Source organism: Eublepharis macularius, chromosome 13 (assembly GCF_028583425.1).
Source record: "Eublepharis macularius isolate TG4126 chromosome 13, MPM_Emac_v1.0, whole genome shotgun sequence".
Lineage (NCBI taxonomy): Eukaryota > Metazoa > Chordata > Lepidosauria > Squamata > Eublepharidae > Eublepharis > Eublepharis macularius.
The window spans coordinates 45,030,277-45,057,493 of record NC_072802.1 but is presented as its reverse complement, the minus strand read 5'-3'; the positions used below and the strand labels follow the sequence as shown (position 1 = coordinate 45,057,493).

At 47.7% G+C, this 27,217-nt stretch overlaps 4 protein-coding genes across 7 annotated transcripts in view; 1 reads left to right on the top strand and 3 right to left on the bottom strand.

Moving 5' to 3' along the window:
• The first annotated feature begins 285 nt into the window (after positions 1-285).
• On the top strand, positions 286-5,409 carry LOC129341490 (uncharacterized). Its single transcript, XM_054996705.1, has 4 exons — positions 286-339; positions 2,177-3,298; positions 4,140-4,283; positions 4,694-5,409. The coding sequence occupies exons 2-4, from the start codon at positions 2,182-2,184 to the stop codon at positions 4,828-4,830; spliced, it is 1,398 nt and encodes a 465-aa protein (XP_054852680.1). The 5' UTR covers positions 286-339; positions 2,177-2,181; the 3' UTR covers positions 4,831-5,409.
• A 942-nt stretch (positions 5,410-6,351) lies between these two features.
• RPS4X (ribosomal protein S4 X-linked) lies at positions 6,352-11,369 on the bottom strand. Its single transcript, XM_054996421.1, has 7 exons — positions 11,333-11,369; positions 10,374-10,451; positions 8,723-8,903; positions 7,891-7,988; positions 7,359-7,530; positions 6,898-7,055; positions 6,352-6,521 (listed from the first exon to the last, which is right to left on the bottom strand). The coding sequence occupies exons 1-7, from the start codon at positions 11,333-11,335 to the stop codon at positions 6,420-6,422; spliced, it is 792 nt and encodes a 263-aa protein (XP_054852396.1). The 5' UTR covers positions 11,336-11,369; the 3' UTR covers positions 6,352-6,419.
• Positions 11,370-13,770: 2,401 nt separating this feature from the next.
• HDAC8 (histone deacetylase 8) lies at positions 13,771-23,542 on the bottom strand. 2 transcript variants are annotated; one of them, XM_054996894.1, is made up of 11 exons: positions 23,424-23,542; positions 22,010-22,062; positions 21,160-21,290; positions 20,860-21,001; positions 20,223-20,335; positions 19,256-19,333; positions 18,315-18,423; positions 17,116-17,288; positions 16,220-16,314; positions 15,170-15,275; positions 13,771-14,271 (listed from the first exon to the last, which is right to left on the bottom strand). In XM_054996894.1, the coding sequence occupies exons 1-11, from the start codon at positions 23,511-23,513 to the stop codon at positions 14,249-14,251; spliced, it is 1,113 nt and encodes a 370-aa protein (XP_054852869.1). In that variant the 5' UTR covers positions 23,514-23,542; the 3' UTR covers positions 13,771-14,248. The 2 variants fall into 2 exon arrangements, with proteins under 2 accessions (XP_054852869.1, XP_054852870.1); XM_054996895.1 differs by lacking the exon at positions 23,424-23,542 and adding an exon at positions 22,823-23,417.
• A 1,703-nt stretch (positions 23,543-25,245) lies between these two features.
• Positions 25,246-27,217, bottom strand: part of PHKA1 (phosphorylase kinase regulatory subunit alpha 1) — a 30,733-nt gene continuing 28,761 nt past the window's right edge. For all 3 annotated transcript variants that reach the window (XM_054995744.1, XM_054995745.1, XM_054995747.1), the window contains one exon: positions 25,246-27,202. In XM_054995744.1, coding sequence (XP_054851719.1) covers positions 27,029-27,202 — 174 coding nt within the window. In that variant the 3' untranslated portion in view covers positions 25,246-27,028. The remainder of the gene's footprint in view (positions 27,203-27,217) is intronic.

Here is a 27,217-nt window from a genome sequence, read left to right as displayed (position 1 = left end):
GAGGAAACAGCGCCGCGGTGTGGCCAGCTCGAGAAGGCGCTCTGGGCTGGAGGCGTCGTTCACATGAGCGGCTTGCAACTGCAATGCTGACGGCCCAATTTGGACGGCTTCGCCCCTGCTGCTCCAGCCCGGCCGACGCAGAAGGAGTCCAGTAAAAACAGAGCTTCGTCGTGGGTGGCGTTGACGGCCAGCGAAGCGCGCCTCGGCTGTTCCGCTCCCCGCCCCGCTCCAGCCTCTCGCTTCTGCCTTGGAGTAACTGGCTCCCGGGAGCCGAGCGGCGTTGCCATAGAGACGCTCAAGGCCGGCCAAGCTTTGCAGCTCTTCCGCAGGCCCAGCCAGGTGAAGGCCAGAGAGGGCATTCCTCCCCCCTCCCCCCGCTTCCTGCCTGGGGCCGCGCCGGGGGGGGGGGCTTTGCAGCAGCAGTAGCCCCCCACCCCCACCCCTTTTGCATGCACCGATTCATCGTCGCTTCCGAACAGCCCCGGGGCCAAAGGAATTGCTGCGTCAGCTCCCCCCTCCCCCCGGCTCGGTTTCGTAGCTCAGGAGGTACAGTACGGGGACACAGTAGCCCCACGGGACTGGCACTAGCCTGCCGACTCTTGCGTCTTTAATAGCAGCGTGAGTGGGGGCTTTTCGCAGCTTGGGAGAGGAATGTTCATTCTTGCATTAACATCTCATCTTTCTTCCCAGAGACTAAATGGAAAGTTAGGGTTGCTAACCTCCCGGTAGGGCCAGATGTCCAAGGATTACAACTAATTTCCAGATTATTGGGACCCATTTCCGTGAAGATGGCAGCTTTGGGGAGAGGACTGTGTCACATCATACCCTGCTGAGGTCCCTCCCCAAACCTCTACTCCCAAATCTCCTTTCCTAGCCAGGAGTTGGTAACCCTAGGAAAGTTCTGGCAGTAGAGGGAAGTAAGCCCTGGACTGGGGTGGGCAGCCCATTTCACTTTAGGGGGAAGTTCGTGGTGGGTCACTGCGCTGGGGAACAAGCATTTCCGGGGCCACTGTACAGCAACACCCATGAGAGAAGTCAGCTTGTTTCCGTTGCTGGCATCACTGCCCAGATCTGAGCAAAGTGACCCGCAGAGAACTGGCTTGCAATGCCACAGGGGCCACTCGGTCGGTGGGGCTTGCTTATGGGCCATATTAGCTTCCCTATCCACCCCTGGCTTCCACAGGGATTCAAATCAGGGCCCATCTAGGAGAGAGAGATGGTATGAGGGGTGAGCAACAAAGTTGTGTATCGCAACAAATTATCCAGGATGGCAAGAACCAAAGCAGAATGTGAAGAGCTCCTAAAAGGGCTCTCTAAAGTGGGTGAGCAGCTGGTGACATTGGAAATGAGGATAAGCTTCAAGCATCAGGGAAGCACATTTCTTCTGATTTCGAAGCTGCTAATGGAGTTCTTTTTATTACAACTTGCCTTTTGTCTTGTTCTGTGACCTGAGTTTTCCACCTGTACTTATGGACGGCAGCTTTTTGTAGATCTTTGGTTCACCTGATACAGCTGATTTTGTCCTGCGATTTTATGGCTTCATTGCTAAAAATTGTTATAAGCTTCCTTTTGAAACGGAGGCTAGAACTACCTTAAACTAAGTCATGGTGGCTCCAATAGGACAGCTTGCTTGACCTTTGTGACGTGATCCTGGCATTGCGTTATAGGATCAAACCAAAGGCCCCTCTAGCACAGCATCCTGCTTACTACTGTGGCTGCCTAGCTGCCCTCTGCATGTCTTAAATACATACATTTATTTAGCCTTATATGATGGAGTCGCACCCACCAATCCCAAAGAACAGAGGTGCAAATCAGGCCTCCTGCACCCTTTTCTCTACCCCGTAGCAGCAGCCTTGACACAGCAGCCTAGAGAACATCAGGGGTCCTAATGTCATAGTCTTTTCTATGATGTCGTACTGGTCCCTGGTTGCTCAGCTGCAGCCTCTTCCGCAGGATCCCTGTCCTCAGCCAATGACACGGCCTTGCTGTTCTCACTCTGGTCCAAGCCAAAGTCAAGATGATGGCATAAGAAGCTCCTCCTTCTGGAGGCCCCCTCCCCCTGTACCCCCACCCAGCTGTCCTCCCTTCCGTCCTCCAGACCAGTAGCCCAAAGGGAGGCAGTGGGACAGCGGAGACGGCTCCCAACCATGGTCACCTGACATGCTGTTTCTCCTAGGGAGAATGGAGAGCTACGAGAAAATCCTCAGGATTGGCCAAGGTGCGAGTGCGGAGGTTTTTCTCATGAGGAACACGAGGACAAAGCAGCTGTTTGCAGTGAAGAAGGTCAAGATGAACCCAAACAAGAGGCTGCAGAGCAAGGAAGCTGTGCTGCAGGAGGTGGCCATCTTGAGCACCCTCCAGCATCCCCATGTGGTGGCATGCCATGACCACTTCTTCGATGCAGAGCAGGAGCACGTCTTCATAGTCCAAGACTACTGTGACAGCGGATCCCTGGATGTGCACATCAAGATGAAGAGAGAGGGCTACTTCCCTGAGGCCACTATTATGGAATGGTTCGTGCAGCTCGCTATGGCCGTCCAGTACATCCACTCCTTGAAGATCCTGCATCGAGACATCAAGGCGTCCAACGTGTTCCTCACAAGTACACGGATGCTGAAACTGGGTGACTTTGGCATCTCCAAGGTCATGGATAGCACTCTGGATATGGCAAGTACCTTTGTGGGCACCCCTTATTACCTGAGCCCTGAGCTCTGCAAGGATGTGCCCTACAGCTCCAAATCTGATGTCTGGGCAATGGGCTGTGTTCTTTTTGAGCTGTGTGCACTGAAGCCCCCCTTTATCGGCCTGAGTTTGGGTAGCTTATTTAATAAGATTGTGAAAGAAGACTATGCCCCTGTGCCAGAGTGTTACTCAGAACCTCTCCACAGCTTGGTCCAAGTCATCCTGAAGAAGAATCCAGAGGAGAGGCCCAGTGCTGGCAACATCCTCAACACCCCATATGTTCAGGAGCACCTCAGACTCTTCCTTCTCTATCAAGAAATCTTGAACAAGCCACCCTGGGAAGCATCACATGATGGAGATGGTAGTAGTCTCGGCCCACCTGGATTGCACCAGCCAGAGCCACAGGACTATGCAGATGAAAAAGACCCCCTGGCAGGATCTATCCCATTTTGTGCTCACCAACAGCATACTGAACACCACGACCCAGACGATGCGTCTAGCATCCCAAGCAGTGGCTCCGATTACTCAGAAGACTTTGAAACCTCAAGCAACTCCACAATCAGCAGCAGTTCAGAGGAAGATACTACAGAGATCACGGAGACGCCAACCGAGACTGGTAAGAGTGGGTGAAGGTTTAGCAGATCACCAACAGATCAGAGTTAAAGAGAAAAGTAGGGTAGTCCCACATGGCCTGGAGACTTTGATGACTGAGGCAAGATAATCAAGAATCAAAATGCTTTTTCAGAAGAGTTGGTGATCCCTGCCTTACACACTTTTGCCCACTTTCGTTGCCAAACAACTTGCAACATCCTTCTCCATTTTATTCTCACAATAGCAGTCAACCCTGCAAGGTAGTTTCAGGTGGTTAACTTTTGCAGTTTGCAGTAGAACAGCAGGATTCAAGTCCGTGGCACCAAGACCAACAAGATTTTCAGGGTATAAGCTTTCAAGAGTCTTTTCATCAGCCACCTTCATATCTGATGGAGTTTTGACTCTTGAAAGCTTATGCCCTGCAAAGTAAGTTAGGCTGAGAGTGACTAGCCAAAGTCACCCAGCAAGCTTCTGTGACAGAGGTGGGGGAGTGGGGGGACAGAAGCCATGCTTCCTTGGGCAAAGTACTGTCATGTCAAGTCCCACTTGTTTTCCAAAAGTTTCCCTTCAACCATTTTAATAGCTGTTGGAATGGGCAACTAGGCTGTCCCTGTAATGCCCAACAGAGGCAGCTCCCTCCAACCCGACTGTTTTACTCCCAGATGTTCACCTGCTGGGCAGGTGGTAGCAGCATAGGTGTACCCACTGCAAAACTGACCCACACTGCAATCTGCAGTGATTAGTTTCCCTTCTCCTATGCATGGGGTTTGATTGCTGGACAGAGGAAAGGGGGCACTATAATGATACCCACTAAACCTCCCCCTGGGGCCCACTGATGCCAAGAAAATCTCCTGTTGTTCCTGCAGACTCTGATGAATGGGGGCTGACCAGTTATCCAGAGGACTTTGAGGACTCCGAGGAAGAACTGGAGGAAGCTGAGAATGATCTCCAGCATAATCCACAGGAGGCCAAATCCTCCTCTCCTCTGGGCAAGCTGCACCTGTACAGAGGTAAGGTGGGTGAGGAACCCTGGATTTGGACTGGGCAAAGAAACAAACACACATCTCCACATATTTGGCTTAATTCCAGTCACCTGTTCCACTCCCTACAAAAAGCAAGAAACCTTTGCCTGTGCCTTGTCACACACCCATGAGGGCCCAGCATTACTACTCATTACACCCACCAATACACCAGACAGCCTGCACCCCAGACTCCAAATCATTCTATTGCGACTCCTCCCAGGATTGGCTGTAACTTGCATCTCCCTTTGTTGCCACCTGAGAAACCTCAGCTTCTTGAGGACTAGAAGCACCCCCTATTCAAAGCACAACCAAGCCCTATCCCCACCTGCAGCATATCAGCCCAGCAATCAAGAGGCCCATCAAGAGCACTGTTTCAATGAGACTATTCTTCTTGACAGGCGAGGACAGCGGCTGTGGAAGTGAGGAAAACAGCTTGCCCTGCGAGGGCTTGCAACCTGCAACTGAGCACAGATGGGACTCTGAACACTTGGAGACTTGTTACCTGCTCCAAAGCCTGGACCTGGAAAGCACCTAAAGGAAGTGGAACTATGTAAAAGCTGCTTTGAAGGCCAGTTTGGACACCCCACGGGGCTTCTGTAATGTACCAGCAGCCAGAAGCTGGTTACAAGGGGCAATGCTGTATGCTGCTGTGGCTAGTGCTGCACCGCCTACCCTCATTCATAGGAGCAAACCTCATCCTTCATGGGCTCTGAGGCAGTAGTGCGATGATCACCTGACCACCCCTCATACTCTACTTTGAGGCCGAGGCCACACAGCACCTCCTTCCCTGTTTGCATCATAGAGGCATAAGAGCCCAGTCTCAAGCTGTGGCTTGTCAAGAGATGTTGCCTAAAATTCCTACTGGTGTGGATAGTTTGGCAAAAAAAACACCCCATTTCTCTAGTATATGATTCACTCAAGGTGACTCATCTGTCAGAAGCAGCCAACAATCACGCTACTGCATTTTAACCACTGCAGGTTTCCCAGTCATCAATCTGATTCCTTTGCCCAACTCCTGTAATTTTGGCACCTTATATGCCCCCAAATCACTGCCCTTTTCCAATGGAGAGAAGCCTGAAAGTCCAATTTCCTTGCATACTATGTCCCCAGCCCTTTTGTGAATAAAACAAACTCAGCCACTTCAATTGTAGATTGATTAGTTAAGTCATATGGGCAATACATATCTGAACAACTGTTCTACGAGTTTCCCACGCCTACGAATGAGGATTGGTTGAAGCTAAGGATCAAGAATGAGTAAAGTATTTGTCCAAAATACATAGTCATCAAAGTTTCTGGTAACCAACTGACAAAGCACTTATGAAAGGTGGCAAGAAGCAGTAGGGCCCCCCTCTCTTAACGAGCAGCATCACCTTGGATCCAACTGTATAAATGTGGGAGGTTATGATGGGCAGTGTTTTGCAGTGGTTAACGTCAGACTATGGTCTGGGAGACTCAAGTCTGCATCCCCACTCTGCCATGGAAACGTGCTCGGTGACAGGCTAATCACACACTCAGCCTAACCTACCTCAAAGGGCTGTTGTAAGGATAAAATTGGAGTTGGTAACGTAAACTTTTGTGCACTATTAGGGAGAAAGACAGGGGCATAAATGAAGTAAATAAATACAAGCTACACTTTCCCCTTGCTTGTAATACTAGCCCCCAATGCCACTGCCAGGGCTTGAGGAGCTTGCCCTGGTTGCTGTATGTGCCAAGCAAAATCTTCCATTACGCTATAGGTTGCCTAGCCTTGGTGTAGCCAGGAGCCCATAATAATCTGCAAAATACAGACAAAACCATACAGAACTATGTCATCAGACACTGACTTAGACACAACTGATGACACTGGATTCTACTGCATGAATTTTATTTTCAGTAACATCACATGCAACCCTTGACTGGCCATATCCCAGCAGCAAGGATTCAGTTTGCCAAAGTGAATGAAACACCAGTTTCTAACTGAGTCAAACAAATAGTTTTACCATTTGAGGTGCACCTCTATCTCAAACCCTGTGACCAAGACCAGAATGCTCTAGGAGAGGGAAAAAAGGTCCCAAGCAATGTTTGGAAAAAGTTTTATTTGTCAAAGGAACTTTGGGTGGGTCTCTGTGCCATCATTCGAGGGGCTTAGCCACTGCTCTGTTTGGCTGCCAACCTCTTGTCTCTCTCTTCGGCAATGGTGAGACGGATTCCTTTTCCGCGGGGAAGAGAGATCCAAGGCTTGTTACCCTAGAGCAACAAGGTGAGAAGTCAACATCTGGAACCCCTGACCCTACACCTTTCTCAGAGAACAGGATTTGCCCCCACCACTGAGATCCAAATGGACCATACGTGTTATCAACAGCAGCTCTCCTCACTTCAGAATAAACTCTCCTGGGGATTCCCTCCCCAATCGCTGCAACCATTCCTGCTGGCTATGTAGAGACTAGAAGCACATTCACTGAGCTCAGAGAAAACTCTGCCATGCACTAAAGAACGCAGCCTCCATAGCAGGTCAGTTTTGTCAATGAACTTCCAATACAGCTTTGTGGCTACTGTACCTGTGGAACAAAGTAGGTGCCAAGCCAAAAGCCTCTACCTCCCTCCTTTCAGCAAAATCTCTTACCTTGCCAATAACAAAGATGTTGGACAACCTGGTAGCAAAGCTGTTGCCATTTGCATCCTTCACATGAACCACATCGAATGAACCAGGATGTCTCTCCCGGTTGGTGATCACACCAATACGACCCAAGTTAGCTCCACCAGTCACCATGCACAAGTTGCCTGTGGTTGGGAAGGTGAGCAAATGATCAGAACATGCCATGCACACAGCCCATCTTTAAGTGAAGACTAAACCTAGCCAATAATCACACAGCACGTTTCACCTCATATCCTCCGCCTTCTGCTACTTGCTGGCTTTCACTCAGGCACTCACACCTGGCACAAGACAAGGCTCTGCCGCTGCCCCCCCCCTCAAAGATTTTCTAAGACACAGCTACCCAGCTGTGGCTTACAGACCATCAATTCTGATCTTGCCCCAATCACCCTCAACCAGAGAATTCCCTTCAACAAAACAGCAAAACAAACCTGTATCAAACTTAATGAAGTCTGTGATCTTGCCTGTTTCCAGCTCAATCTGGATGGTGTCATTCACCTTGATGAGGGGATCTGGGTAGCGGATGGTCCTGGCATCATGAGTCACGAGGTGAGGAATCCCTTTGGTACCTACAAAGATCTTCCTCACCTTGCACAGTTTGTACTGCAAAAACAAACGAAAGGGATAACTGCAACAAGCAAGAACCTTATGCAGGAAGGCCCCATCGCTGGGCAAGACGTTCTAGTTGTCCACTTTTTAATAATTTGTAAGACTGCTCTCACTGTGAGTCTAGGACATCAGCTTCAGCCAATGATGGGAGCCCTCACTTTTTACAGACAGAAAATGTGACCCACTCATTGTGACCCACCCACTGTCAGAGGAAAACCAAGAATCCTCAGTGGAAGCCAAGCTCTTTCCTGCAGACTCATCACTTTAGAGATGGCAAAATGGCTAGAGGTACCAAGACCACTGCACCCCATGGCAGCCAAATTATCCCAAGCACTGATGAGGCCAAGGACTTACCTTTGCCTCTTCTGGGGTGATTCGGTGAACAGCAAAGCGGCCTTTCGTGTCATAAACGAGGCGAAAGTGTTCAGCTGTCTTCTCAATGCTGATTACATCTGAAGAGGAACATACAAGTCAGCAAAACATACCCCAAAGGTCTCAATCCCTTCAGAAAGTTGACAGCAGATATGGCTCTGACACAGCACTCATTCAGAACACCAAATGTTTGTTGTTGCGGGGATAATAATGACATACTTTGTAAACCGCTCTGAGTGGGTGTTAAGTCATCCTGAAGGGCGGTATATAAATCGAATGTTGTTGTTATTAATGTTATATACAGCACACCTCCAGAAGAAACTGCAAAAAGGGAGATGCTCCCCCAAAGGACAGAAGGCAGGCTTTGAGGAATCCTCTGCTGACACACCTTCAGAACAGTTTGAGAGAAATGCGCTTCCCACAGCACGTCCAAAACTAAATAGGGTTTCAGAGACACTGCCTAGCTTTCATAATCAAAAGCATCAAGTCCACTGAAAACATCAGACTAGGTTACTGACAGACGCACAGTACTGTAGCACACCAGGTAGCAGTTATGGAACCTCTGCATCACTTATTGCAATTAATCCAAATCCATTCTTCACAAATGGATCTGCAAAACAGAACGAAGTGGTTGATTGTTTCCAAACTAAGCTGGATACTTTCCTTCTTTACCCAAGTGTGTGCTGAACTTATGCCCAAGTTCAGTAACTATCACAGCAGTCCAGGGAAAGAGTGTACTCCTGGTCTGCCCCAATCTGGCTACTTCTTTACCGATCCTGGCATTGTTGGTGCCCAGAGTTCCATCTCTACTCACCCATGAAGCCAGCAGGGTAGGTGATATCAGTGCGGACTTTGCCGTCAATTTTGATAAACCTCTGCATGCAGATCTTCTTGACCTCATCACCAGTCAAGGCATACTTAAGCCTGTTCCTGAGGAAGATGATGAGTGGGAGGCACTCCCTTAGTTTGTGGGGACCTGTTGATGGACGAGGTGCCTAGAAACAAAGGCCACAGTCAGGAACAAGCTATCGTTTTCCAACAAAGCTACCTCGCAAAAGCAAGGAATCCACTGAGTACGTCTGGGACCAGCACTCCTTCACAAGGATACCCCGTTCCCTCTCTCGAAAGGATCTGATTAGCGGTATTCCTCTAAGCTCCTTCATTGTGTATGAAGTTCAAGGATCTGGTCCACAATCAAGACTCTTTCTTTTCTTTTTTTTATATAATTTTTTTATTTTAATTACTAACATCAAAACTACAAACAAAAAAAGGAAAAAGGAAACAAGGGGGAAGGGAAAAAACAACATAAGAACACAAACTACAACTACAAGTATTGAATTCCCTTCATAATACAATTATTTAAAGTTAAACTTTCTAATATGCTATTAGATTGGTAGATCTTATAAGATACGAACTACAGTCAGGATCAGGTATTCTCCCCCCGCCCCCTGCGTCTCGGTCTCAGTTCTCTTTGAACAGCTACAATAGCTGCGCTCACTCCAATCAAGACTCTTTCTATAAGATCATTCCAACAGATGCTTTATGTGTAAAGCACTGTCAGTTGTCACTCCAGTGTAATGCAGTCTTCTCTCCAATGTTAGCCTGCACTAGCTTCCTAAGTGGACACTACACTAAACCCTAATATGCACTCCAGGTCTGCATCAGTCTCCATTTTAGTAGCAACACAAGCATAATGCTGCCAGAAAACTCTCTACTGATACGAGGGTGAAGGGAGGGCAGCAACTCTGCAGAAAGCACAGATGTTCATAAGCAACAACCTTCTACAAATGAAAACGAAGGTCAGCCTAGACCTGCTGTACTGGGTCTACCTAAACTGGGCATACAGAAGAGTAACGAAGAGCTTTCTGTCCATCCAAAGACTCAATCACAAGGTGCATGCATATACCACTCCAATTTTAGACAAATATTTTTGCAGGGATGGACATCTTATACAACTCATTCCTTGCATGAATCAACACAGAGCCAAGCTTGGGACAGAACGATAAAATAGCATTTAAATCTTCAAAAATGTGAAAACCCAGAACTGCAGCCTTCAAGCAAAAGCAAACTGAAGCTCTAGACATCAACAATGTGCCCAGAGACAAAACATTAAATATAATTGCAGCTGCCAAGCCATTCTGAGGCAAGAAGAGAGGCATGGTACAAATATTTAAATTAATCACTACCTGGAACTGGACCAAAGTTCCAGTCACAGTGACTTTTTTTTTTTGCAGTTAACAGTGAAACCCACAAATGCAGGTTTAAGAAGATGAATGCATTTCAGTGGCAAATTGCAGTTAGGAGGGACAACAGCAAGACCCAACAGGAAAGAAGGCAACAACTTCAGGGAGCAAGTAAGTTCTCCCCCCCCCCCCTTGCAAACTGGGATGGTTTTCAAAGAGCCTAACTCAACTCAAATAGATGACCCTTCCTTTGCAAATAAAGGCAAAGTGACATATTCTTACAAAGACTCCCGTCAGTTTATCTAGCATCCAGTGCTTTGGAGCCGCGACACGCTTTAGGTGCTTCTTGGGTCCACGAGCCTAAGAGAAGCAGAAGAAAAATTACATCCTTGCTGTGGTAAAAAGAAGTGCCACCCACAGATGCCAGTTACATCAGAGAATCAATGTGTCTTAATTCCTGAGGAGCAGTCAAAGTAACTAATAGCCTTACGGCACCCTAAAGAGTAAAACAGTTTTACAGCAGATTTTGTAAACCTCTGCCAAAATACATTTCATCATATGTGGATAATAATTTGTTAAATATATATATATCCTAAGATTTTTCTAAACAACTCAGGGTGGCATAAATCCTCTTCACCACACCATCCTCTCAATAATTCGGTGATCTAGATTAGACTGACTAAAGCCAACAAACTAGATTCACAGCAGAGAGATCTGAACTTAGGTCTCCTAGATTCTACTCTAGATGCTCAAGCCTACTGTTACACAAAGCTGTGTAACGCATAAAGATTCGGCTCTCTACCGACCCTACCTCATAAGGCTGTTGTGCTTAAATGAATGGGACCCCCTCCCCTCAATCAACGTGCAACCTCACCGCACGGTTAACGAATGAGAAACTTTCCATACCTCATCGGAATATCTCCCACTGCAATACCGCAGCTCCTCCCTTATCCTTATCTAATCCAGTTTTTTGGAAACGAATCCGGAGCCGCCCAAGGAGGCAGCATCTCAGCAGTCAAGGCCCACCGGGGATGAGGGAGAGGGCGCTGTGTCGACTCAGGCCGGGTCTAGGCCCCATAGCTACAGCGCCAGCGCCAGAGGACGCCCCCTCACCATATCGGTAGCCCCCAGTGGGGAAGAGTCGACCGCTACTTGGGACGCAACCCGGGGCGCCCCGCTCGGGACAGCATCGCAGATGGCGACCGATCCTAGAAGAAGAGAACCAAAGCCCACATACTTACCATGGCCGCGCTCTGCTGAGAAAAGGGCCGCCACTTCCGCTCCGAGGCGGATATCCGACACGATGGCCAGCCTATGGCGGCCGAGCAGGAACCACAGAGACGAGAACGGGGGCGGGGCGGTGAACAGCGCTCCCTAGCGGCCACCGCCTCGCCCAGAGCTGCTTTTGCGTACCAGCAGAACTAGAGATGGAAAAGTTTCAAGTGGGTAGCTGTGTTGGGTTGCAGAAGAGCAAGATGCGGGTCCAGGAGCAACTTAAAGACCAACTAAATTTCCAAGGCATGAGCTTTCGAGAGTCAAGAAACGAACTAGAAATCTAGTTGGTCTTTAAGGAGCTCCAGGCCCAAATCTTGCTCTTCTAGAGAGGAGAGCCGTTCCAGAATGAGAAGCCATTCCACCCTCTTGCATTCATTGGTAAGGCGAACTCAGGGGGAAGATGCCCTTCACGATCTACGAGAACCTCCATTTCCTGCATGTCTGGGCAGGTCACCGTAACTTGAAGTGTCCCGCAACATCTAGCTGGCCACTGATGGCACCGGAGGGATGGATTGATGGACCCAGCTGCCTACTTATGGGGTGATAGGGATAACTGAAAACAGTGGCTTCTACATTCATACAATGGTAGGTAACCTAATAATAAAATTACAAAAACAACACAGTTGTGTCATTCCTTTTGTTACAGCCAACCAAAATACCCTAGAACACCAAGCAAGCTTTAAATCCCCACAACCATCAAGCTGGATGTTAGTAAAAAGGCGGAGGGATTTGCAGGGTGCGTTTCAGACTTTAGTGGCCAGGGAAGTGGGGTGCAGCTCTGCTTTGCACAAATTTACCCTGCTGAATCCCGTGACAGAAAGGAGGCAGCACTGCCAATTAGTACAATGGGGTGCATGTTTCTTACTGGAGATTTTTATTCTCTGCATGAGAATGTCTTCATTAGGGTCTCCATTTGCTTGAAATTACTTTGCCAAAATAGTGTTGGGCTGCAGAAGAGCAGAAGAGAGATCAGGAAGATCAGGAAGAGGGACTCTCACTAGGAAAAGTGAGTATCAGAAAAGTTAAGAGGAGGAAGTAGGATTCCCACTCCCCCCCGCATCTTGCCCAGGCCACCCAGCCTATCCTCTGAGTGCCTGCCACAGCCAGAACACCCACATCCCAAATAAAAATCAATTGGACATAGGTGCATGGACTCCCTGTTTTTGCTTTAGCTGGATTTTCCTTTCAAAATGTGAAATTTTGCAAATTATAAGTGACCACCAGAGTTAAATTTTTATTATTATTAAGCTCAGGCACCTACATTATTAAGTAAAAGTTTTCTGGGCCCTTCTAAAACCAGCTTTTTCTACTGATAAAGAGGAAAGTGGGTCACCTTTGACCACCAAAAATGATATGGGATCTGCATAGACAAAAGCCATGTGAGAAGGAGACTGTAGCAAGGAGAGAAATTAATGGAGATTGAGAGAGAACTCTGGCTAGATGCCACGTGAAAACTTCCATCCTCTCCCCACCTGTGCCCTGACCTGAATAGCCCAGGCAAGCCTGGATCTCATCAGACTTTGGAAGCTAAACAGGGTCACCTTTGGTTAGTAATTGGATGGGAGCCCCTGTCTTCCAAAATAGGTCCTAAAGCAGTGTATTAAAAAAATGCAAAATTACAGATCGAGTAAAAAAAAAACCAGGGTAGAAGAAACCAAAAACAAATCCAAACACAAAACTGCATCATTATCCATCTTCAAATGCCCCAAGAAGCTAACCTTGCAGCTTCCTAATGGCTAGAACATGGGACTGCAGCAGATTTCGCTCGCTTGAGCCAAGGTACGGCTGAAATTAAAGGAGAGATGGTCCTTCAAGAAAGTAGGTCCTTGCCATGAAGGACTTTAAAAGGTAATAGCCAGCACCTTAAATGGAGTTGAAAATGTACCAGCAACCAGTGTAATGAGTGAAAGGGTTAGCTTCAGACAATAGTAAAGTCACCCCCATTCTGAATTATTTGTTGTGTATATTAGCCTGGCCTTTTAAACACTGTTATCTAATTATGTAACCCACCTTGAATCTCAACGAGATACGCATAAAGTAAATAAAATAAAAATAAGCAATACAGCCTGGTTCAGACATGGTCCAAGCTTGGCTAGGGATGCCACACTCTCCATAAGATTTGTCTTACTGTAGGGGACTGGGGCAGCTAGGCTCAGTAGGTCGTTCTCAGGATCTCTATGTCCCTGCCACTAGGACTCTGTGCCCCCTCGCCAATGCTGTACAATAAAATTTAAAAAAAAGATTATCCAGAACAGATATGTGGGTTGCTATGGAAACTGAGGACCTGTGTGACTGTAACACAGATGAAAGAAAGGGGGACTGCTGAGCCCAGTATAGAATGGGGAATGAGTCAGCATGAGGTAGTAATGGAGTTTCCCAAGGATTATGTACAAAGCCAGGCAGCAAATATATCAAATACTTTATTTAAAATGCAAACCGTTTTTAAAAACAATTTCTCTCCCTCTAGTGAGGATGCAGCCAAATCAAAGAGGCAGACGGCCAAAAGCCCATCCCTCACCCTCAGTGCTACAGGGCACTCCTTCCATTAGACAGACAAGCTGTACATGTGGTCCCTACAAGATAGACAAAAGTAGAAAACTGAGCACCAAAGCCACAGGTGGAAATGCTACCTCCCTTCGTTAAAAACCATCATAAACAAGCCCCCTCCCTAAGAATTGGCGACTACTTTTAAAAAGTGGGTAAGACAACAGCATTGATGGTCATGTGGACTCCCCATTGCAGTAGGGTGGCAGGTCCTCAAGAAGTCTTTCTTCCTCCAGCGTGCCCCTAAAGCAGCAGCAGCAGCAGCAGCAGCAGCAAAATGCATCATTCTCAGTCTGTCTGGCCCAGGAGAGGTGGTCAGAGGAGCTGCCTCTTTCCTCCTAAGCCACATGCTTCAGATTCCCTGCAAACAGAGCAACGGTCACAAAGCCCTTCTTCGGCCTGGAGGTGAAGGCAGAGTCAGCCATGGAAAAAATGGAGGCGGCAGGCATTGTCTTGGGAGGGACAAATCACTTATGGCACTGGCGAGCCATTATCACAGTTTCAGATAGGTATTTTCTCCATAACGTACAGCTACTGGAGAATGTAGCGGGGAGGGGAGGGGATGAACCTGGGTTGTAGCATTAGAGAGGAGGGGTTAACCCCATCCTCTGGCTGCTTTATACCCCCCGCAGAGAAGGATGTCACCTATCCAAATTTTGCCTGTCCTTGCCCCCAGGACTCAAAACAGATGAGAGGGGGGATCTGATTGGAGACAAAAGCACTGAGGTAAGGGGGGTGAGAAGTGTTAGATCCATCTTCCCCCACGCTAGGGTCTGATGCAGACCAGGGGCCACACAGCTGTCTTGCCTGAGTATCTGCACACAGACCCCCCAAGTGTTGGGTGCAAATGGGCCCTCAGAGCGTCTTTCCACCCAAAGCTGCTCTCAGGGTGAATTAGACAGAAGTTTTAAAAGCTTCTGTGCACTTGAAAGACAGGGTTTTATGAATGAAGACAGTCACAAGCTGTGTATTATTCTGCTCCCAGTAACCCACCCATTTCCATTCCCAGCAGACGCAGCCTTGGGGGTCTGGGAGGTTTTGCACAAGGATCGCTGAGATGCAAGAACACGTTCCTGGGCATAGAAAAAGGCATCTCCAGCATCTGTGCTGAGCCCAATGGAACTCCAGCCCCAGTGGAATTCTTGTCACGTGTGAAACGGGGGAAGAGAGGCCTAGTTCAGTGACCTCCCCCAGAGGCTTCCTGGCCTCCTCCGCCTTTGCCTCCAGGGACAAGGGGCCTGTTCTTCTATAGGCCTCACCTTTTACACAGCTGAGTATGTCCTGGATTCTCTGAGGCTCATTGCGGTCCGGCCTGCAGCTTGGCGTGATTTCCAGCACATAATCAGGGCCATATTCTGTGAAGAACTGAAATGGGACCCATGGAGAAGAAAGGAAAAGGAAGGGAAATGCTATACCATCTCCAGTGGCAGAAGAAGGGCAAGATGCTCAGGAAGGCTTTGGGCGAAGACAAACAAAGTCCCGCAGTCTGACTGCCTCCCCCATCCCAGCTGGATCCCTGATGGTCAACGGGAAAGGTTGCTTCCCTCCCCATGAGGGGAGACCAAATCCCTTCTACCCACTGGTATCTTCTCTGCCCTTCACCCCTTGGCCTCCCCACACATCTCCTCTTGTGCAGACCTGTTTGCCCTTCTGTTTGCATACGGGAGTTTTCAGTAAAAGTTTGCCAATTCAAACTTTTTAGGAGGGAAAGCACAACATTTGAGACATCTGCAGGTATCATATTCAAGTGTTTTTTTACACCTTTACAAGCCCTTTTGAAAATCAGTGGAGTCAAGCTACCGTCAGAACTTGGTATATAAAACTGTGCCATGAATGTACAAATCAACTTTCATCTCAGCATTGCAGAGGAATGTGAATGTCAATATACAGACTAACCCCTCCCCCATATTTAGGGCCTCTCTGCTGTCATTTAGTACTTCAAAAACAGATGGACATCCATTTATGGATCTCCAAATGTCATGTCTACTTATGACCTAGATCTCTGTACAACCCCAGAACAATCCTGATCTAATTCAAGGAAGTATAGGGTGTTTTGGTTTTGAATACCAAAGAGTTCCTTACGCAAACAGGGGTAGCCCAGGAATCTCACTGGCTTTTGAAATCCCATGGAAAAGGATGCAGATTTTCTCTCTCTCTCTCTCTCTCTTTTGAGAATCAGCCAGCCTGCTTCTACAAAGACAGTGTGCTATTATCAGATCACTTCTCAACAAGACTGTATTGGATGGCCAGGACCTGGAATGACTCTTCTCTTGTGCACAGGAGGAGGGAAGGGCACATCAGGGCCTCACCTCGTGGTCTGGGATCTCAGAGGACAGTGTTCTCCCTAGAATGACCCCGGTCAAGTATGTCCAGCAGCGAGCTGTGTTGGCCAGATGGTATCCTCCTGTGTTGGGAAGAATGTCAAGTCACGAAGAGGCAGAAATACAGGCAGTCATGACAGGAATGGGGGGCAAGCATGAGCACTCCTTTGCACTTGCATACCAGATGAATAAGGCTTTTTATTCTCAGCCCTAACAACACAGGCACAGCAATTGTATTTTGCACCTTCTGGATTTTGCTAGCAAGCTAGCTAAAGGCACCAAGAAGTCAGACTGGCTACAATGAACCTGGTACCATCTCTGCAACCCATCAGCAAGGGCTAAGGTATCTCTCCAGTTACCAAATAGATAATAAAGTCTGTAATTTGGTAGATCTCTTGGGATCCCAATAGCTTGGTCCTGACATTTAAATTATACCAACTACAAGTCCTAATGATTAATGGCAACAACAACAACTTGAGCTATTTCTGGGATTCAGGTCTGTCCAAAAGTTTACTTGTTCTGATCTAAAAGTCCTTCCTTCTGAGTAGGGGTTACCAACAGTGGGAGAAAAGTCACAGCATATACATGAGTTTCCTGTATCCTGGGGCTGATACCTGAAGACAGACCCTACCCCAAAGCTGACCCTGTCTCCAAAGAAACTGATCCCATAGAGACAGCCTGGAATCACTTCCAGGGACCTGGAAGTGAACACAAGAGGCACAATCCAGAAGGAAATTCTCCCGTCAAGTCCCACTGAAAAGACTGGGAGCTGTGCAACACAGTTGCATAGGAGAACTTTCTGTGGGACTGAATGCCTTCAACACCCTTTAGTCATCACACAGGACTCACAGCCAACCTCCCTGGGAGACTCTGTCTCCACTTACCTCCTCCCAAGATGAGGGTTGGCAGCTGCCACTGCAGCACATACTTCAAGCACCAGCCTATACCCACTGGGGTCATATTAAATGAGCACATGGGGTCACCAGCAATAGTATCAGCTCCCAGTTGCAGGACCACGGCTTCAGGGCTAAATGCCACGTAGACCTCCTTTAGCACCCTGTGAGGAGGAAAACAGGCTTATTGCCTCATGTGCTCCTTTACCATTTTAAGCACTATGTGTAACTATATGTTTACTACCCCTGCCAGAAGGTTTGAATGACATGCTGGAATCTCAGGCACAAACAAGAATGTGCCTCACATATGCAGGGAGGCCCCTCTTGCTCATTTTAGCCAGGCAAACTGAGGGCAGTGACTTCTGCAGCCCCTGGGTCAGCATTCTTCTCTCAGGAACCAGCAGCATAAAATGCCACTTTGTTGTTGAGAATTTAGAGGAAAGGTCACATGACTGAAGTGCATCAAAGGAGGGAGAGAGGAAGGCCGTAACAGTAGGCCAGGAAAAAGCCAAACTCTCAATTTCTTCACTGATAACAGACAAGAAGGCACCTAGGAAGCAGCAAAAGATTGCAAGCTTTTCAAAATCTCTTACACACACGCACACAGAGAATGTTTTTGTGCGTGTGTGCACATGTGTGCATGTATGTGTGTACACAACACAGAGTCTAGGAGCGTTAAAGGCAAATGCTAGAGCCTCACCTGGAAAAAACAAAAAGTATTCTGCTTACGTACAGCGGGATTGGAAAGGACAATCCCTCACCTCCCCACTAGATGTGGCTTGCTGTGGAACACAGATTGAGTGTCAGCAGCATGTTGGTCAATGCAGAAGATGCTAATCCCCCAAATTTAGGCAGACAGGCAAAAGATTAAAGGGGGAGCATGGATTGAGGTTGATTAATGAAGAAAAAGCTGGTGATCCAGGAAAGGACTTTGAAGGAGAAGATACATCTTGTTTGGATGGGCTCTGAGGAGGGCTGCATAGATAAGAAGAAAGTTCCTAACGCTAAAAGCAGTTTGACAAATGAAACCAATGATGGGTTGGGGGCTCTCTCACTGGAAGTCTTTGGGGAAACGCTGGACAGAATCTGTCTGTCACACTCACACTTGGCATTCCTCACAGTGGGCAGAGAGGGGGTCGGACTAGATAACCTATCAGGCTTCTTCCAGCCCGAGAGTCTCTGACTCTTACGTCTCACAGATATGGTAGTATCTCTCATCTTGGATGCCATCTTGGATTGGCACATTGACACTGTAATAGCGTCCTTTCCCCAGGCCCACATCAGTCAAGTCTCCTGTTCCTGTGCAAGACAAAAAAAGAAAATGTCACAGACTCAGATGAACAAGGGGATACTTTCTGCTTTGTCAAATATACAAAGGGTCACCACAATTTGCTCTGCAATTGCCTTGAAAAAATGAGTTTGCAAATTAGCTAGGCTGAGGGCACTGCCTCTCTCCAAAGCCCCCATGGCAAGGATGTCTGGGCAGGGATGAGACAGAATGGCAGCACTAGACCTCGCTCACACCCTCCAGAATCTGGGGTGGCCTCTCCAGGCACTCTGAAAGAGCAAGGTTGCCAAGAGGAGCAGCCAGCAGAAGAGAAGTAATGGCACTAAGCCCCTTGTTTTACTGGCAATGTAGTCTCTAGAGCGCTGCAGGAGCAACACCGTGTCATTCTTAGCAGTGCCTCATCATTCTAAATGTGGGTGCAACACATCATGCACTCATATGCATGTGGGCCTGAAGCAGCTTCATATTTCACAATGAGTTCTGGCAAAAACAGGAAAAGTGTTGGCAGAGCAAAAGTTGTCACTCGCAAATTCCAACGTTGTCACACTCAACTCTGAGAACACTATCCAGGAAAATCAAAGTGGCAGGTGCAAATTCAAGGGAAGCACACAGTCCAAGAAATGGCCTGCCTCTTACATGCTGTAGGATTTCTGTACAGCAAACAGCCACTTATTTCCTCGCATGTTGCAAGAAGGAAAGCACACTGGAGGCCTCGTGTCTTATTTCCCTCACCACAAGCAGAGGAGCTCAGAGAGAGAGAGATGGTGGGAAGGACAGTGATAGATAAAGAATCATGGATGAACTGCAGAGAGGAATTTTTCAATGCAACAAAGGATCACTTGCCTGGGAAAAATCCTGGTGAAAATTTGTGCAGAGAGACAGTCATGACTTTGGAGGTGAAACTAAAAGCATCTTCAACACCTGAGTGGGTGAGAGAGACCAAGAGGGAAACATTAACCTCTCTGCATGCAACAGGGGCTTCAACTATGCACAGAATCAACATACGCAAGTCCAGCCCAAGAATGAGGCATACTAGAGCTATATGTGGAATAGCAGAGACCTGTGTGGGGCACAAAGCTGACTAAATTCCACACTCATCTGAATCCAAGTTCAAACAAGGCCTGAATGGGTTCTGACTTGGAAAAGCAGGAAGTGCTGATGAATTTACATCGGAAGGCCCTTCCTTGTGCAGCTCCTGGCCTCAGAACTGGAGGGTCCATTTTCATAGCACCATCTATTAAGAAACCTTTAATATATATTAAAATGTGGGGAAGGTGGGGGAGTTTCCTGGACAGCACAAACCAAAGAGAAAATATGGAATGACAAGGGGAGAAATGTACCAAAAAATGAAACACACCATAAAGTGTGAGACTGGCTATAAACAAGACCTCACACTCCTGCCAGGAAACAACTGGATTTGTAAAAGGTTCCCTTCAAGCTGCAATCCAGACTCCCATCTGAATCAAGAGGATGTGGCAAAGGAGAACAATGGACACCCCACTCTTTAAATGGCACTATCTGGATAGCCACGATGATACTGCTGTACTACGCACAACTAGCTAAGTGAGAACTTCCTCGTTGTCTAGGCTAATATCATCAAAAGACATGAACCAAAGCTCCCTTAATGTTCTGGGAGGATGGGGTGGGGAGGGGTGTGTGTGGCAGCCCTCAAATCCTCTGTTGGGCCCTAAGAAGCCTGATTTAGGCCACCTCAATACAAAATGACAAGGTAAGGAGGGCTTTGCTTATAAAAAGTGGGGGTGAGGGGAGCAGAGGAAGGCAATGAGACCAGCATCAGGCAGGTCCGTACCATCCCCATGATGCAAATCCAGGTCCACGTAGAGGACACGGTCAAATTTCCGCCGCAGCTGCAGGATGCCCAGAACAGCATCATTCAAGTAACAGAAGCCAGAAGCTTCATCTCTGCAAACAAAACATCACTGGTGAGAGGTGGACCTATTGGCAGCTGCCAAATTAATCCTGCAGTGCTGATGAACCAAACCTCTGTGCTATTTTTGAGTAGACAGAAGGCAACTTTTTTTAGAGCAAGATTAACTGTATGAAAAAGGTGATACGGGTCAGGAAATTGTCTTTGACAAAGTAAAAAAAAAATGAGTAGGTAGCTAACCAGCACACAGAAGAGCATGTCTGGAGAGCAAGAAAGACATTCCTAGCTGCAGAAGCAGGTAACTTCAGCTAAAGGGGGCTCACAAACATCTTAGCAAGCCAGCCCCAACTCTCCTCTTTTTAGGAGCTCTGTATGCTCCTGCCACAAAAGCTGCTCATTCTGCTGTTCAACCAGCCTCCTCTCCAAAACATACAACAACGCAACTCTCTCTGTTACAGTGCTAGGTTTCTCCTGCTGCACTTTTGGGGAAATGTTATAGCCTACCAAGTACAATGCAGAAACCAGGTAGAAGAGAAGAGACAAGAAAGTGCTTTCTTACTTCTTGGCGTGATGCCACCCTCCAGGCCAGTTGATTGCTACCTTGCACGTGCCATCTACTAGACACTGGGCTGCTGTAATGGTGGCTCCTCCTACGGCAGCTGCATAGTCAAAGATCCCTTCCGTGGCAGGGCAGTCATAACCTGTAGAGATTGGGGGTGGGGGGGAGTGCTGTAGCTAGGCATGATTGGCCCCCTCAGAAGAGCCCTGAAGCGGGCCCCCAGCACACTGACTGCCCTTCCACTTGCTTGCACTGCCCTGACTTCTGGCATGGGACTCACCTAGGCTGTGAGCTCCTCACCTAGGCCATAATCCACAGATTCCGGATGGTCATCATCACCCTCCTCGCTGACCTTTTGTAAATGCTGCAGATAAGCATCGGTATGGAAGCTCGCCATCTCTTCCATGGAGGCCACTTTGGGCCGAATGATCCTAGGAAAACAAAGAACCAAGCAGAGAAGCAAGGTACAGCCCTTGAATCACAATCAGCACAGAAGGGAAGAAGCTAGAACAAGGTTCAGGGCCTAGAGAAAAAGACATGAGCACAGTGGGGCACTAGGACCCTCTCAACTTCTGGTCAGAGGTTACCTGTTTGTGTCTCCCTGTCCACAGAAATCTTTTTTGGCTCTAGGGCAGGGGTGGGCAAATTGCGGCCCGTGGGCCACATGCGGCCCGCCAAGACAGTCAGAAAAATCCACCTTGAACCGAGATTTCCTTCCCGTGCGCAATATGAAATTAGCACAATAAATAAATTGAATCAAACTACCACTGTTTTATTTAATTTATATTTATTGATTTTTATGATACAATTTATACCTTTTCTGAAATGCAAAGTTAACTAATGAATGCAATCATTTTAAAAGGTACGGCCCTCCGCTAACCTCCGCTCCCACAAAGTGGCCCCTGAGCCAAAACAATTGCCCACCCCTGCTCTAGGGTAACATCACACCATTCTGAACAAATGAAGCCTTGCCACATATTACTAAATTGTGAATTGCACAAACCACATGCGTTTCCCTAAGGGTAGCATTCAGAACATAGAAAACTCAAAACCCCCTCAGCAGTTGGCAAAAATATTTGTAACAAGTTTCAACGGACTCAGATCCAGCAGCATGCCCTTTACCCCCACAAGTTGTGTTGCTTCTACCTACCTCATGTGATTGAGCAGGGAGTACGCTTTGATCAGGGAATGCACCATACTGGCCTGTATGGGAGAAATGCATGAAGAGAGCAACTAGTCTGCTTTAAAAAAATTGTTTTAGTTTACTTCATTTATACCCCCCTTTCTCCCCCCCCCATGGGGACCCAAAATGACTTCCAATATTCTCCCCTTCTCCATTTTATATTCACGGCAATCCAGCAAGTAAGGCTGAGAGTGTGAGAACAGCCCAAGGTTCCATGACAGAGAGGGGATTCAAACCTGGATCTCCCAAATCGCAGTCTGACACTCTAACTGCTCCACAATATTGACTCTGAGCACAATTCAAAACATACTAATGCCACTCCCCTCTGCTAGCAACCCAAAACAACCCACCCCATAGATCCAAGTCAAGGATCCACACAAGCCATCCAAAATCAACAGAACATATAGAAAAGCTGTCACTAGTTTAAGCATCACCGCCCAGACCCACAGCCTATACTTTGAAGCCTCAAGGGGAAATGAATTTCTCTATTCCAACAGCACAGCACCTCTGCAAGGAATCCTACTAAACACCAAAAAGCAAGTGCTTTTGACACTTCATCTTCCAAAGAATATAATTGTTACTGAAGCCTGAACTAAAATGTTTTTGTTTTTAAAAAAAGAGTCTGATTTCTCTGACCCATATACAATTTCTTTTCACAAGCAGCATATATGCCCAGCCTGGCCTCTTCCAAAGGTCTTTGCCAGCTTCACAAGATACTCAAGTTTATACAGTCCCCCCACCCCTCAGCTCAAGGAAAATGTACAGCAACGAAACATTTACCTCTCATAACATGCAACTGCCAAAGCAGGGTGAAGAAGCACCTGCTCCGCATGGCCTCATTTCTCCTGTTTTAAACTAGCTTCTGATGTGTTTGAAACTCTGCACATACTGGAACAACATGATACAGGAGAGCCTTCCAAGTAGCCGGGGAGAGGTGTTCTCATGCCATTTCCCCTATTGAAACTTCTCTCCAGCTACTATTAAGGGGTCGGAGGAGAGAGCAGCTCAGTGGCTCGTTTTCGTGAGACCCGGGTTCGAATCCTCCCTCAGCCATGAGTGGGCGACCTCAGCCAGCTTAACTTGCAGAGTTGTTGAGAGGTTAAAAAGAGGGGGGCAGAAAACCGTGTAAAGAAAAGATGAAAGCAAAGGGGATTACGCCCTTTGCTTCACCCCCACTGAGGTAAGACGGAGCTCGGTCAAGGCAGCCGAAGCCCCGAATGGCGCAGCCGCAGCAGCTGCGACCGGCATAGGACAGCAGACCCTCCCTATATGGCGGCAGGTGCAGCTGCTGCCCCGCGAAGCTTTTGTCCCGCGGCCAAAGGGGAGACGGCTCCTCCGCCTGCCCTCTCAAGCCCTCCCCGACCCACTTCCGGCCACGCACCCGCTGGGGAACTTTGCAGAGGGCGTCGCACCGCGCCACGTACTCGGGGCTGTACACATAAACGGGCGGCGGGGCAGACGCCTCCGCCATTTAATCTCCAGCAGCCCCTGCTTTGCTGCTTCCGGGTTACCCACGCAGTTTGCCGCTCGGAGGCTATTGAGGGAAGGGCTTCCTCTAGCGTGGAATTCTGGGAAATGTAGTTTCAACAGGAAGACGGTTGGGCGGGCGGAAAGGCAGAAGCGACTTACAAGGGTCGTTCATTGTTGACGAGTTCTTCATTACAACGGGGTAGTATAGAGCTCAGCCCTCAAGTTATTTTTTTTTAATGCCACGTGCGTGGCTTAGCCTTACATAGGCATAAGGCACAGAGTGCCTCTGAGGATAGGCAGAATATTTCTAACCCTTCAGTAGCTGGCCACCAAGTGCCAATCTTTATCTAGGACTGCCATTCTAGGATGGGTAATTCTTGGAGATTTGGGGGTGCAGCCACCCTGCAAATAGGCTTGCCAACCTCCAGGTGGTGACTGGAGCTATCCTGGAATTACAAGTGATCTCCAGGCCACAGAGATCAGCTGCACTGAAGAAAATGTCTGCTTTGGAGGATGGATTCTTGTTCTGAGCACTTGTTCTTAGAGGCAAGCCGAGCTAGCCTTTGTGGGCTGAAACAGGAAACAGCCACTGTTCATTATAACCAGAAAGCTTTTTTTTTTAAAAAAAGGTGCATGTGCTCTGGGAGTCTCCTACCACAGCACAGAACAAATCACCTCAGAAGAACCATTGATACCTTTTTATGACAAAAAGAACAGGAACAAGGAAACACTACAACTTTTTATCTCCTTATATGGGAGAACTGACAAGTGTCTCAATGTTGCCAAAACACCCTTAGGCCTGGCATACCTGACCTGCACTCTTCAAGCTTATGATTTTACTCCTGTCAGGACCTTAGATTTCCCAGGATGCTCTATGGCGTTATACTGCGCTGAGATCCCTCCTCAGGCTCCAAACCAAAATCTCCAGGGATTTCTAAACCAGGAGCTGTTCTCTGTCATCTGGAGATGAACTGTAACTCCAGGTGATTTCTAGGTTCCACCTGGAAGCTGGCAACTAGGACTGCCAGCTCCAGGTTGGGAAATTCCTGGACATTTTGGTGGTAGAGCATGGAGAAGGCAGGGTTTGGGGAGGAGAGGTACCAGTGAGATATAATACCATAGCTCACCCTTCAAAGTAGCCCGTTTTATCCAGGGTGGCGGATCTCTGTGACATGGAGAACAGTTGTGATTCTGGGAGATTTCCAGCTACCACCTAGAAGTTGGCACCCTATCTCCATCTTTTAGTGAAACAAGAACTTGCTGAGGTTATTTGGAATTGTGCTTACCAGAAGGTGGTTGTAGAGCCACTTAAAAGATTTTTTTGTGAAAAGGGGAGAAGAAACTTCTGGCTGGGGTGGTGGGATTTTCTTCCTCCATAAGAGCATATAACCTCAAAGTGAGTCTTAGGTGTAACTCCCTACGCTGCTATAGATCAAATTTAGGGAGGGATTGTGGCTCAGTGGCAGAGCACTGAGCCTGCAGAAGGATCAAGTTTGATCTCTAAAGGATTTCAAATAGCAGACCTCTATCCCATAAAAGCCACTACCTAAAGGTTAAGCTAGAAGTGTAAGTGGTTTGACCTGACTTTACCAGCCCCCATTTCCACTTAAGCAAAGTACTGATTATTAAAAGTTCTTCCCTCCACCCAGTGCTACATTCCAACCCACTTGTAGGCTTGGTTCTAATTTCACCATAACCAGCTAGTGCTTGAGAAAAAAAAAACCAAAACAGAGTAATGAAACAGAGGTATTTTATTCTAGGCTTTCAGTCTTCACTGAAAGGTACAGTTTTACAATTTTATGGGGGAGGGAACCAAAACAAAGCCAACTGCGTCCCGCATATCTCAGCAGGACATGCAAAAAAACCTCCCAAAGAGCGAGGCGTGGAGTGGAGTTTTCAAACGTCATACAGCTATTGAGCCCTGGTTGAACAGAAAGTGCAACTGGATAATTTGGTAAACTATCACAAAGTGCATTGCAATAACTAGCCCGAACCTGTAAACACTTGAACGAGACCAGCTGGAAACTCGTCCCATTTTTGTACTCCAAACGGAAGATATGGCACTTGTTCACAAGCATGCAAGCTCAGCTATCAAATTTATTGCTTCACACAGAAGGGGGGCCAAATTGCCAGCCAGGGGGCAGCCTTGGACCACAGTCCTTTCCTGGAGCCCATCTAAGGAAAGGCCTTGCCTGCTCTTTTAAAAGGATTCTAGCTCTGTCCCTGTGCTTAGCTCCTTTCCTTGAAGGGGTAGCCAGGAGTCATATTTCCTGAAATGGCAGCACGCAAACAGAGATTTCAGCCTTTTAATGGGCTATACTGGGCTCCCCTTCCCAGAAAGCCATACTGACGTTTTAAATACTTAGCAAGACATTTCTTTCAAACACGCTGGTAGCTTTCAGCCCTCGAAGCCCTATTTATGGAAACCCCACATCTTCCCATAAAGACCAAGCAATTGCAAGCCCATCCAAAGCTTCTGTTGATTTTCTGAGAATCAAACAACTCTCCCCTCTTTCTCACATGACCCTCTGCCAATCATTTTCCTTGGAGCAGAGCAGCCAGAGACCTTCATCTATAATCATGAGCAATAAAGGTCTGTCTTAAAAGCTCCCAAGTGAGAAGAATGCTGAACCCCCATCTTCCCTGCAGATGCACTCACTAGTGTGAGCTTGAATTGACTCTCATTTGGCAAGCCGCTGGCTTGGAAAGTAGACAAGCTCAGATAAGTGGTTGCTGTAGATGTTTTGCGGCATATGATTTTGCCCTGACTGACAGGCAGCCAAAGTCCCATAGGTCAGGCACCCTATGGTCAGGGCATCAGCGAGAGTTGCCAGGAGAGTGAAGAGAAGCACCCTGAGGCTGGTGATGCTAGAGTATGGTGGGTGACATTCAAGGCACTTGAGGCATTTATACTGGGGAAACTGCAAACAAAGGGGCTAATGGGAAGACTAGTATCCAGGGTAATAAGCAGCATCACATCTGGTTGATCTGAGTCTCATAAAGAGCAGGTAAAAATCTAAGGATAAATAAGAGAGAAAATCTTATCCAGTAATAAAGTCTGCAACTGCATGCAAGTGGGAATCCCTGTAAAAGCAGATGCCTAGAGTGTGAGAAACCCTCTTGACCTGTACTTTTGACTTCAAGCAGTAAGGCTGTGCAAATGGCAGTCATCAGCCCAAGGGGATCCAATTGCAGGACTCTCTGCCTAGGAAGACCCACCCACCCCTTGAAGCAAAGAGGATTCTGTATATGCAGTATTCTTGTCCGTGTGCAGAACAACACATGCTCTCCTGCAATGCTCAGAAGAGTCCCTTTTCCTCCTCCCAAGGTGGACATCACAGCACAAAAGTTCCATCTTCCAGTGGTGCTGTGCCAAGGTAGTTTCAGTCACCAGAATTGGATGGATTTGCTGAGAAGGGCTCCAACTACCTACAAGATAGCGTAACGCTGGCCTTCAACCCTAAACCTAAATCCCAAGGTTGTTTTTCCAGCTCCTGCAGAGAAACCCAGACTGGCCTACTGCATGGTGCAGCCACTGGTGGGGAGGAACTCCTGCAAGTAGGTGACCACAGCTTTGGAGAGGTAAGTCATGGTTCCAAACCTGCCACTAGGAGCGCTGTCATAGAGTAAAGTACAGACCCCTGTGGCTGGGTCCTTTTCCAGCATGTTGTCGTCGGCACCCAGGGCTTTCTGTTTCAGTAAGGA

Bases quoted from the DNA above. Each gene is read 5' to 3' on its own strand.
- RPS4X (XM_054996421.1), bottom strand. The intron at 8,904-10,373 runs GTAAGAATATGT...CTTTGTTTCTAG, and splicing joins ATAAACTGACGGGAGTCTTT to GCACCTCGTCCATCAACAGG. The intron at 7,056-7,358 runs GTTTGTTTTGCT...TCCCAACCACAG, and splicing joins CTTCATTAAGTTTGATACAG to GCAACTTGTGCATGGTGACT.
- HDAC8 (XM_054996894.1), bottom strand. From the start codon at position 23,513: ATGGCGGAGGCGTCTGCCCCGCCGCCCGTTTATGTGTACAGCCCCGAG. The intron at 19,334-20,222 runs GTACGGACCTGC...TCACCCACTCAG, and splicing joins GGATTTGCATCATGGGGATG to GTGTTGAAGATGCTTTTAGT. The intron at 15,276-16,219 runs GTGAGGCCCTGA...GTCCCATTTCAG, and splicing joins CTGAGATCCCAGACCACGAG to TTCTTCACAGAATATGGCCC.
- LOC129341490 (XM_054996705.1), top strand. From the start codon at position 2,182: ATGGAGAGCTACGAGAAAATCCTCAGGATTGGCCAAGGTGCGAGTGCG. The intron at 3,299-4,139 runs GTAAGAGTGGGT...TTGTTCCTGCAG, and splicing joins GGAGACGCCAACCGAGACTG to ACTCTGATGAATGGGGGCTG. The intron at 4,284-4,693 runs GTAAGGTGGGTG...TCTTCTTGACAG, and splicing joins CAAGCTGCACCTGTACAGAG to GCGAGGACAGCGGCTGTGGA.